Source organism: Pyxicephalus adspersus, chromosome 3, assembly GCF_032062135.1.
Source record: "Pyxicephalus adspersus chromosome 3, UCB_Pads_2.0, whole genome shotgun sequence".
Taxonomy (NCBI): Eukaryota; Metazoa; Chordata; class Amphibia; order Anura; family Pyxicephalidae; genus Pyxicephalus; species Pyxicephalus adspersus.
Window position 1 is genome coordinate 142,056,100 of NC_092860.1, and position 12,225 is coordinate 142,068,324.

A 12,225-nucleotide genomic window follows, 5' to 3' on the forward strand; every position below is an offset into this window, starting at 1 on the left:
TGACCATTCTGCAGACGGATCAGCTGGCCAGTTTGAGGAGGAGGGCAGCGACAGTGATAGGAAAGCATACATCTACTTTTTTTAATGTTCTTTCTTCTATAGGACAGTGCAAGACACTAACACTATTACCTATTGATGAATTATTTTTCCCACTTTCTTTAAATAGAGTGATAATGTTTTGCAGTAAAGTTGTGCAAAAGCAGGGACCTTCAATTCAACAGGAATCCATCCCGCGTCGTCCCCATTCAATCCCTATTTGCATCACCTACAGGCCCTATGGGTCACATGCTACAAACAGCATCTCAACCGATGGCGTGGTTGCCAGCAACGGAGGATGGCAACTGTCCTCCAACCTCGCTCCTTCTGTGAACTAGGCCTTAGGCTTTTGGTTGGTAAACAGGTGATTCCTTAGTATGTAGGCAACCATGCTGGCCTCATTCTAAAAATGCTAGCTGCCTGGCTCCATCTGGCATTAATCTATTTGAGATCCAAAGCAAATAAGCTGTAAACGAGTGTCAGAAATAAGTTAACATTACTTGTTAACTTCTGGTCATGTTCCAAATCAGAAAGAAGTGAAGCTAAAGTTTTAAAATAAAATACAGGGAGCCAACATTTTCAAAAAGAGAGCTCAGCAAAACCATAGTTCTTTCTTAGCAGAGCAAGGCTTTCTCTGTCAAAGTACCTTAAATGTGGTAGTTTAAAAATGTATAAACTCCTAAACATAAATATGTGTTTGAACTGGTGTAACTGGGGTGAACAAGCCCTAAATTACTACATATGACTAGACCAACACAACACTATCACAGCACAATAACCATAGCACAGCATAGTAACATGGAAAGTTGTATTAAATGCAGTATGAAATACAATACTGTGTGCATATTGCTCCCTCTAGTGGCGATCATGCAAACTGACATTACTATTTCAACTCCATATAACTATAATCTAATCTGTTTGGCAATGTCCTAATGCCAGGTAATAAATGCATTACTCTGGATAAAAAACAAAAAACAAAACCTAGACAGTTGGTAAAGCTGATGCCACTGAGAAAGTTTAATACCACAATGGGTCTATTTAGTGCAAGATCTTACTGAAAACCTCCATTTAATCTATATACAATCAGATAGACCCTCATTTTACATAACTGTTGTCAAATAGAGATTGAATAGTAAGATTTTAAAGCATGGGGCTGACTTTATGATTCTCAGGTTTATACAGCAACTCTAAAGCAGCAAGGGAAATAAATACATGGAAATCGAAGAACATCAAATGTTTACCGGGAAATGATTAACTACAGATGGTGTGTTCAGGGTACACTAATAAAGTTTTTTAAAAAATTAGTAACTGATGCCATTAAAGAGGAACTGAATACAGGAAGATCCGCCCAAAATATGCAAATAACTGATCCTTCCCTATTACTGACTTACTGTGACTTATTCTGCACTGTGTGTCTTTATTGGGGCAAGCAAATCCCATGAGACTAACAGAGGCACTGCAATGCGCTTTTTAGATCTCACATACAAGTAGTCCCCAGGTTACATGAGATTGGGACTGTAGGTTTTTTTCTTAAGTTGAATTTAGTAGGAACAGGTACAATATTTTAATAAATGCAATTAGAACAGATGTTTGTATAAAATCCTCACTGTGAGCTAATCACAAACAAACCAAAAAACAAAACAAAAAACTTTATGGAGCCTAGACATTCATTAACTTCTGGAGCAAGCTGTGCTATGATATGCAAAAAGGAACAACTGCAGAGTTTGTATTGGCCATTAAAGAGTTACAAGATGTTACAAATCAGCTCAGCTTTTAAACTCATCCACAACCTCAGATGTGTTTATCAAAAGTTTTCTTCTGCAAGTAATGCAAACTGCCCCCCTGCCCCTCATTAGGCCTTAGTCCTGAACACGAGTGAGCAGACAAGCCCCGTTCGTATCTAGGAGTCATCCGTATGTCGGATGTCCTTAACTCAGGGACTCTTATAATATGCTACATATGCACATACCTGCAAGAGCAGCAGTGCTACATTTTAGGACACTGCTAAGGCACAATTCAGTTTTAAAATGTTTTCTTACAACATTTTGAATGCAGGTGCACTGTAGGTTCAACCTCCTCCTCATGCCCCAGTGTGTAGGTGGTACTGACCTCTAATAGAAGGCATTCCTGGAACCAGAAAGACAAAGATCCAATGTGTGCAGGATAAGAAGAGCACTTGTTGCATGGGAAGCCTGGCAAGGCAAATATCAAACTTGCATGGTGATAAGTTTCCCCAAGTCTCCGAGGCAAATAGCTAACTACGTGTATTCTTTGCTGCATTTAAAACCACCCAGCCAGCACCCTAGAAGCCTAAAAACTTCTGCAGACTCACAAATGGGACATGCCTGTCTCTGAGATAGCAACATTTTCAAAATATCAGAAACAGTAGCTTCCGGTCACGTGTGATAGTCAGGCCCCTAGCCGCTCTCTTCGCTCCTCCTATGACCTACTAATGACTTCCTCACTCATAACCTCATCACATGCATGGCTCCAAGACTTTTCTAGAGCTGCCCCTTTTTGGCTTGCTCCTACCTTTTGCTCATTTAAAAAAAGAGCACTTAAAGCACATTTTTTAAGACTTACCTACCCATCTTCCTCTGTCTCTTAAAACCTTCACTACTTCCCACCTTCTATTGTGTGAAACTCCTAGACTCTTCGGGACAGAGTCCTCTCCTCCTCCTGTGTCAGGGTCTGTATCGGTCTGTCATTTGCTACCCCTATTTTACGTACAGCTCTGCATAATATGTTGTCTCTTTATAAATCCTGTTTAATATTATTAATAATAATAGCTTTCTGAAGATCATTTCCTGCTTATGGATTGCAATGCATCAGAAGGAAAGAATAGTCAAAGTACAAAATTGTTTTAAAAACTGTACCTGATGTTGGATTATGTACCTACCTCCACTTATGTAGGCGAGGCCCAATTCCTGAGCTATACCCACTTCCGGATTGTTGATTCAGCTCCCAGTTAGCAGTGATACCCACTCTTGAATCTGACCCTTCCACCACCCCCGTGAAAGGAGGATAGGTAAGCTATACCAAATCCCCTTCTGCATTGTCTGCTCTGTAGAATTACAGTGGGATTAGTGTTATTGGGATCAGCAAGGTGGGCACACTGTAGATTCACCCTACAGACTATATGTTTGCCAGGGATATCTTCACGCAGAGACTGAATGGTGATGTAATTATATCAGAGGAATAAAGATGGTAGGTTCAGGGCTGGGTTATGATACTAAATAATCAGGAAGTGTGTATACCTCAGAAATTGTGCATCGCATACACAAAACAGAAGTATACACATATACAGGCTTCAGTAGAATACGTTAGTTTACAAAACTGATCTAGAGTTACACCGCAGTCTATCCCCAATTTCTTCTTTGTGTCCCTGCTAATCCATTCAGAATTTGACTTAACCCAAATGATGTTGATGTCTCTTAGCTTACACATGACTTTTCTTTTTTTTCTTTTAAAGGATGAATGGATCAGAGTGGGAGCAAAAGAAAGGCAAATATAAAGTATATGTGGTCTGCATCAATGACCTGCTGCTTTGCTCCATGTAAAAAAAAAAAAAAAAAGATTTTAATTAGTTTATGACATGCCAGACATTTGATAATGGGGAGTATTGGCAAATGTATACCATTAGATCATTAGCTCTATTATCACAAAACCAAAATCACCGGCCTAGACTGCAGGAGTGAAGGAATTACAAATATCAATTCACGCATCTTTGGTCAAATCACTCACCACTTTCCTTTCTCTAGTAGTGCACTCAATGTTCATCTCCTTGTGCTTCTTCATTGCAGCTTCTAATTTGTTTTTCAGGTCAATGGCACATCTCAGGCTTTCATCTGTAATTCCAGCCTTCGTAAAAATCTAAAGGGGGTATATGAGAAATTGACTTAATATGAACATAAAATTGAACAGGTATACCTACATGAGAGGGCATTTATCTCAATAAAAACTGATAATTTAGGAAAGGAACAATAACCAATCTGCTTTAGTTTCTCTGTATGGACTCTCTGTTGGGCTTCCATGCATTAAATTTAAACTACAGCTCTACCTTTCATTTTTTTAGTTCCACTCCTGTACTCATATTAATTTACTCTAATTTATTACAGCACACATTAGAAGCTGCAGCCTAAATGAACCCCTATCTGTTCTCCTCAGGCTATTATTCAGGTTATCCAGCATTATCCAGCTCCCCCAGTCTTAAGCATAAAAGCTCAGGATAAAATGTGGGCATTACCTTGGGTAGTCTACATGTCAGTCAGTGTTGAAAAAAGAGAAGTGATGTAAGGTGATGCTCAGAAAGCAATGTACAGCACCTTGCCCCCAACCAGAATCTGCCTATTTATTTATAGTTTCATTAGATTGTCAACTTCAGAAGAGGCTGTGATGAGATGAGGATACCTGTATCCAGGACTGCAGAGAAGGCCAGTATTTGTTCTTAGCCAGTTTCTGAGAATCCTTTAAGCTATTCACCACATCCGTATTATCCTCATTTTCACTCACTTTAAGATCTGTAAGACAATAGTTAGTCATCACACGGAGCTTCTGAACAGCCAAGTCTCCTGTCAACACAAGTACATGCCAGCAAAATCAATGAAAGAAAACCTAAACTGCTCCACCACAAACAGGTATTATCTTAGCTTGGCTAAGGGTCCAGTCCTCTTTGGTTGTTTCATTTTAGATATATCACAAAAGGATTAGACTCCCTGTCATTTTTAATCTCTATATACCTGCTAGGACCATTGTAGGGGGTCTCCACTTCCCCCACAAGGATGAACTATAATACACAATAGATTGGCGGTAACACCAAAATCTCCAAGGTTGGACAGTTAGGAATTAAGGTAAGAATATTCACCCCTGGAGCACGTGGATGATATAGGAAGTCAGCAGCGATTCAGAATGTTGACATAGAATGTTGGTCCAAAATTGAATGGTCAATGTACTTTATCTTGGCCAGTTGGTAACCATTAGGATCGTAATGATTAAATATAACATTGAGAGAAAAGTTGTATTTCTTTACAGTATCTAATATACCCATAGATAAGACATATCATTTAGAGCAGACTTACCTCTGGATATTTCAATATCTAGACTATACTTGTGGGAGCCAAAGCCATGATCTCTTATAAAAGACTCTTCAACGGCTTCAAAGTCATCATCTGATTCCTCTGAATCAGAGTCTTTAGAAGTTTTCTCCACTCCATTTTCATGGCTGGGACCAACTGCTGGTAAGTCTTTGCTACAACATGGCTGCTCATCATCCAAATCACATGACTGGGAAGGCAATACACGGTTCGGTTTGGGCTGAGAAGAGCTGCTGTTCTCCCCTGTGTCCTCTTGGATCAGATTAAACTCATCTGGATCCGGTAATAAGAGTTTGAAGCAGTTCTCCATCTCTGTGAGACAGAACTGGATGTCTGCCATCATTCCTGGAGGAGAAAAGAGTTCAGATAATGGTTACACATATTTTTTTTATAGTGAGGTGGAAGAAGAAATTATCATATTGTATGTAAAATTTGATTAATGTAGTATCCCCTGGTCTTCTTAGAACCCCAGGCCTGACACAAACAAAAATAAGAAAATCTCATCCCATTCATGGTTTAATAAAGTCCAAACCAATAGAAATGATAGCAGCCTGCAAAATGTGATTTTCTTTCCAGGAAAACAGGCAAATGTGTGTGAATCATTTAAAACCCTCTTCATCCTGTTCTAGATTCAAAGACATTGTCTAAGACTAAAGTGCACCCTTCCATGTATAAACCATAAACTAGATGTGGAATGAGGATTCTTTTATTGAAGAAATGTAGAGCTTTAGCATCCTATGCTATACAAGGCTCTACTGAGCTAACAATCAGCATGTGAATATGAGTAAAGGAAGGATCAAATATTGAGTGTGGTACAATTATTTCTCAGAATACATTATTCAAGACATTAGGTCGTTGTTTGAATAATGTCTTCTGAGAAATAATTTTACCACGCTTAATATGTGATCCATTCTTATTACTTATTCACATGCTGATTTATAGCTCAGCAGAGCTTTGTCCAGCTTAGGATTTTAGGTTGCCATAAAAAGCCGTTCCCATTCTTATTTTGCTCACATTTAAGGCTTGGCAACCATCAATAAAGAAAGTAAAAGGTACACCTTGGGGTTTCCCTACCTTTCTAAAATAGATGTGGTCTGTACCCATGCTCAGGAAACCATTTCTTCTGTCTTTATTTCAACCTGCACCAACCAGGGGATGTGCCCACTGGGGGAAGACATATTACTCTTTATATAGTTTATATAGTTTTAATCTTTATATAAGTCATTATCTTTAAATACCTGGTGGTTCCATCTTTTTAAATTAGTATTATAAGTTGTAACTTTACCCATTTCTATAATGAAATCCTGGTGTCACAGAGCAAGAAAATGAGGGAAATCTCACACAGGCGCCTGTCTACTCTCCTTTCAATCCATAAAAAGCTTTACCTGAAGTTAGGCTTTTTTTATATCCTTACCTTCCATTTCAGTCTTGGCTCTTTTGGCCTTTTCCTGATAAATCGTTTCTAAGCGCTTCTGCTTTTCTTCTTCTCTTTTTCTCTGTGCTAATGTTCGTGCTCGGACATCCTGGAAATCCACCTGAAAATACACAGCCACAATAAAAGATGCCCATCAATTTAGACCATCAATTTAGTTCAACACAATCTGTGTGTAATGTTCTACATGTACAGTATTTATAAAGAGATAAACCCTAACCACTGAAGCAGCAACTGATTATTTCCAAGTATGGAAAAGACTTTCTTTATCTCAGTCAGTGACTTTTAGGTGAATGTTCTGGATCATTTAAGCATACAGCGATAGTAAAGAGGAATGGAACTATGCTACACCCCAAGTGTGGCACCATCTTAGCCACTATTTAGATCTGCAGTTGTCACTGTTCTGCACAAATGCTGCATTGGTTTAAATGGTGGGTTTATTTCCACTTTCATCTCTAAAGGTATTACTACTAACCTGCCCATTATTTCAGACTCTTAACCCTGCTCAAGTACATTGGTTCACTTCTAGTCCTAGTATACAACATATCAACTATTGACCACTTTAAACCCATGAATGTAATACATGCTAATCAGAATAGGCTTTTTTCACTGCCAAGAGGACGCCACTGGGTGATTGTCTATGATGTTCAGAGGTGGCGGTCAAGCTGTTGTAGCAGGTCACATCTGGTTGCCGAAATTTGCTTATTTGTCAATTAATGTTACTATAACTGATATCTGACAGAATATCTTAGATATTCTGTCACTGGTAAGATCCCCACAAACTTTATGAATATAGGCAAGTGAGTTGTACGTCTCTTTCTGCAAAACAATTTTTTTTACAATGGCTGGGGACCCAAGGTAAAAGATGCTCCACAAAACCCTTAAGAGGAGTCCTCAAGAAGCTCTTGTTTAACCATGCAAGATGACAGTAACTGACCTGAGAGGCAAAAGTTGCTCATTGCTAAAGGAACCCTCGCAACCTTTGAAGGTTCCACAGAAACCTGGTTGAGAAACATTGGTCTATACCAAACTTTATGGTATGCGTATCATTTGATATGTGATCTCAACAAGTTGCCTTTACCACAGCACTAACTTCACACAGCAAGCTTAGGAGTTTACCTTTTTCTTCTGTTTCAGGAAATTGTACCCTAAAGAAAGTTTTTTGTAGGCCTCTCCAAATTTTTCATGCCATTCCTGCACAGCCTTAATTGCCAAAGTCTTCATTTTCTGAGCCACTTCAATGGGCGGTGGGAGTGGCTGTAAATAGTTCGTCTCTACAGTGAGCTCCAGAAACTCCTGGAAGTTGTCAATGAGCAGGGTGCGGAACTGATGGGACCTGGCGAACAGCTCACTGACTATCTGAAACGCAGACAGGCGGATCTCTGCATGTTCCTGGTTCAGTTGGGTCATCAGGAGGTGATACACATGGCGGATATGTTCATCAGAAGACCTGGCAAATGAGAAAAAATAAATTATACATGTAACTGAAAATAAAACACCCCATGCTCTGTGGTGTATTAACAGTCATGTGAAATCTACATCATTACATTTCAATTCAAAACCATTGAGCAGACTTGCCACAGTTACTGCAACTGACAATATCTGAGCAACAGCATTACCATTGCAATGACTCCTGCAAAGAGAACATAGACATTGTCCATGTAAGGCAAAGCAACCGGTTACATTGATTTACCTCACTGTTCATCTACTATACTACACAGACACTACTGTTTGCCCTGTATTCCAATCTAGTTAAAGACAGCACAAGGCTAAGTACTCCACTCTCATTACTATGTGACAGCATTCTGTCCTGGCGATAACCTGCTTTATCCACCCCGAGTTCTGTTTTAGGACCTGAGAACAAGATTTGCAGACCATACCTGATGCCTGCATTTCTATTTATTCTAGGAGGGGGGTAAACTGACGCATATTATAAGAATTGGGGGTTCAGGATTTTTTAAAACAGATACACAGTCTAAACTAATGCCAGTTTGTTCAAGACTCCCTTCTGGCCCATTTTTTATATGGATGGTAAAGCCATGCAATATTTTACCTGTACACAGCTCCAAAGGCCCTTTCCAAGTTCCTGCAACTGGGCAAAAGTGCCCATTGACATATATGTTCAGGAATAGCACATCTACTCCCACAGCTGCATGGCAACGTGCATACTGCACATTGTACCAGAGGGTGCCAATCATACTTAATGGTACTGCAAGGCATCCCCACATTGCACTGTGCTGCACCACAGGACTTTGCACTATGCCGTGTTGCGCTGCTGAAAATAGTGCAGGTTTGACTTTTGGGGCACTGCAGATAATTAGACAACTCATTCATTTGAAGGTACATAGTAATGCACAACATGAATGGGTGGACGTGAATGTTCTGCAATGGTGGAACATTTAGGTGTGATTAAAAAGTCAGATCTATGTTCAGATCTAGGTCACCCTCTCCTCACCACTATACATGTCAATAGAGGTGAGGAGAGTGGGATGCCGCTCACTTGTCCTCCCTCCTTCCCTTTCCATAGTACCAAATGGGTTCTGTGCGTATGGAGCAGTTTGTTCATCTGTCACTCTTTGTCGCTGGAAACAATCATAAAAGATCTTTTCCGGCGACAAAAATTGTACATAAATATACATCCTAAGGAAGACCAAAGATAATAAAAGATAAACATAAGACAGGCTATGGCTAAACGAACGACAGGAACATACGTTGCCGCGCGGCTCTTGGTGGATGTCACCTTGCCAGCTGCTTGGCCGCCCGCACCTTTTCTACTGGTTCCTAAATGTTTGAACATTCTTCCATGAATGGTACCAAACGTATTGCCACAGGGAAGATATTACATGTAATGTCTCACCTGTTCAGCAATGTAAGGAAGCAATTATCAGCCCAGCTGCCTGCCTAAACAAAGCATTGTATAACAGGACAGCGAGAGATATAAAACATAATAGCTTTAGATAATATGGACCACTCAGTGCTGGTGAAAAGGAACCTGCAATAAGGTACTATGTAGAAAAATGATGTAATTCGTAATAAATAGAGTTCAAAGATTGAAGAAACTTTGTGAAACCCCTTGTACATGTGGAGAAGGGTTGGGGTATCCAGGCGTAGGGATGAGTGAGTTTTTAAAACTTGATCTCGCTGCAAATTCGACCGTTCTCGCTTACCAAAATTCCAGGTTAAATTTTAATTAAAAAAAAATTTAAAAAAAGTGGACTGTGTTAATCAATGAATGCAGCTAAGACTGTATTCATTGATCAGCTCAGTGTGCGATCCCCGGCACTAGAGGTTAAATGGCACTAGAGGTTAAATGGGGACAAGTCCCCCCATTCAAAACCTCTGGTGCTCTCTGGCTGAGGAAAGCTTTCGCAAACAGGAGGATTTCCAGGGATGCAAGAATGAATGCAGCCCTGAGAATCCTCCTGTAATTATTTCCTTGATCTTACGATGGTTTCATGAAATCGGCTTTCTCGCCCATCCCTATCCAGGGTGGGGGGGGGAGGCTGGGGTGGTGATAAATGTGTAGAAGGGTTGGGGGACGGCTGGGGGTCTTTGCAAAGACAGTACTATTGGACCACTTTCCTAATAAAGCGTAGCTAAATTCAGAATTTTCACATTGCATGAAATAGCCTTTTTAAAAAAAAAATGTGGGAAAAAAAAATGGGAACACAGAGCCTCCCGGGATACCTACGTTACGCATCCTGGGAGGCTCTTGGGTGCTCTTTCTGCGCATGTCTGAGTATCTCGGGCATGCGCAGAAGAAGCCCTTTCGCCAAAAAGGGAAAAAAAATTGCCGATCTAAGTGAGATTGGCAAGTTTTTTTTCCCATCTACGTCACCTGATCTTGCGCCTGTGTCGCATGACGTAGGATGAAAAACCTGGAAGAAGAGGAGAACATGGTGGCGCCCAGCGAGCCGGCCTTAAGTTAGATGCCTGGACCCGACAGAAGAGACCTCCGGACCGATCGACTGCTCTGTGGGATTAAAGGTAAGTGTATTTTTTTTTTTTGTTTTGGGTAAGGTTTGAGTTGACTTCCTCTTTAGGAACGTAATGATTTCATGAATCTCTCCTGCAACATGTGATAGGAATATTAGGAATATCATACTTGCAGATTTGCTTGAGCTCTTTCAGCTGCTTCGGATTGAGTTCTGGTTCTCCTGATGTAGTCAGGGCCTCCACCAGCTGCTCCAGCCTCTGATCCATCTTTACATATCACACATCCCTGTCATGAATTGAAACACATAACATACACATGAGGCCTTATTGCCAGAACAACTACATGACAGCCAGCAAAGTTAAAACATGGATTCTGTGTCACATGACCACTATCAACCAATCACACCTCAATAAAGATGTAAGGGTCAATGGCCATGATGCAATCACCATGGCAACCTCAAGATCACATGAGCTTTATTTACATTCTGACTGCAGCTCTCATAGTGCAATATAATAAATAATATTCATATAAAATTACCTTTCATGAACATTTGCCTGATTTTCTAATTCTAGGGAGGAGGTTATATATAAAAAAAACATTATTTAGTATTTAGGTGGGCAAATTACTGATAAATCAAGACCGGGTTGTTGGACCTGCCTGGGAAACATTTATGTGAAATCAGACTGTCTGAATATTACCCCTAGTGACAACAATCACCCCATATTTGTGGATAGCGGACTGTGTTATGCTTGGTATGCTGGGACTTGTATACCACGAATAGAAAGAGGCACAGATTGAATGAAACATAAACAAAAGCTGAGTACAGGGAACTGCCACCCCACCAGGCACCCAAAGAGCATTCCGGTACCAAAACCCGGTCCTCAGCACACACCGTACACGTACCCGGCCGTACGGAAATCTCTGTACGTAACGCAACTGTACGGACTCCTCTCCCCGGACATGACACCGACAAAACCACGCCCACAAAGCTTCCTAAACCCCGCCCCTTTCCTCGTACGCCACGTTGACGTCGCTAGCGTCTATAAAACCTGCTGGTGACGAGCAGGCGGGCCTAGTCTGTGAGGGGAATATGGTGGGGATAGTGACTGTGTTGATGTGATGTGTTACTCTATAGGGGGTAGTTAAGTGTGAGGTGTAGCTTAGTTACTGTGTTTAGCATCATAAGGATGGAGAGTGCTGCTTTTAGTCTCAAAATATTAGTTCTATGGCTTCTGTATTGTCTGACTGGGAATAATATAAGAAAAGGCCTTAGCTGAATGTAAGAGGAAGGTCAGGAGAGCCTAGAAATGGCGGCTTCCGTGTCCTTATTTCTTTCATAACTGGGTTTGTTGTATCTGGTTTATGGGTGTAGGGGGCCCCCTTGTGGTTGCTATGACCTGGGTGGGGAACTTCATCCAATTGTCGTGTCCTCTGCTGAGATCCCATTACATTTACCCCCCTTGTGTTCATTCACTGGTGGTGATTCCAATGGTCTTCCTAGCGGTGTGTTTGCTATGGTTTGGGCTTAAGAGCCCGCATGGGTTTGCCTTGTCCGTGCCAAGGATCCCCAACAGATTGCCAGGAACTCCGTGTTGCCTGGATAGAGAATCCTTTGTATTTGCCATATTCTTAACAAGGATCCCGTTGCGTTTACTAGCCATATCCTTGGTGGGGATCTGACCTAATATTAGTTCCCTATAATTTCCTGTAGGATAAACCCTTGGATC

General features: G+C 40.8%; 1 protein-coding gene across 2 annotated transcripts in view; it reads right to left on the minus strand.

The window, feature by feature from the left end:
• The window catches only part of UVSSA (UV stimulated scaffold protein A), a 53,995-nt gene extending 42,517 nt beyond the window's left edge, over positions 1-11,478 (minus strand). Inside the window, exons 1-7 of one of the 2 annotated variants that reach the window (XM_072406583.1) lie at positions 11,402-11,478; positions 10,667-10,783; positions 7,681-8,011; positions 6,544-6,664; positions 5,115-5,474; positions 4,447-4,556; positions 3,781-3,909 (exon numbers count right to left, since the gene is read on the minus strand). In XM_072406583.1, coding sequence (XP_072262684.1) covers positions 3,781-3,909; positions 4,447-4,556; positions 5,115-5,474; positions 6,544-6,664; positions 7,681-8,011; positions 10,667-10,764 — 1,149 coding nt within the window. In that variant the 5' untranslated portion in view covers positions 10,765-10,783; positions 11,402-11,478. Of the gene's footprint in view, positions 1-3,780; positions 3,910-4,446; positions 4,557-5,114; positions 5,475-6,543; positions 6,665-7,680; positions 8,012-10,666; positions 10,784-11,035; positions 11,366-11,401 lie in introns of those variants that run through there. The other variant, XM_072406584.1, reaches the window with a different exon arrangement.
• Positions 11,479-12,225: the final 747 nt, after the last annotated feature.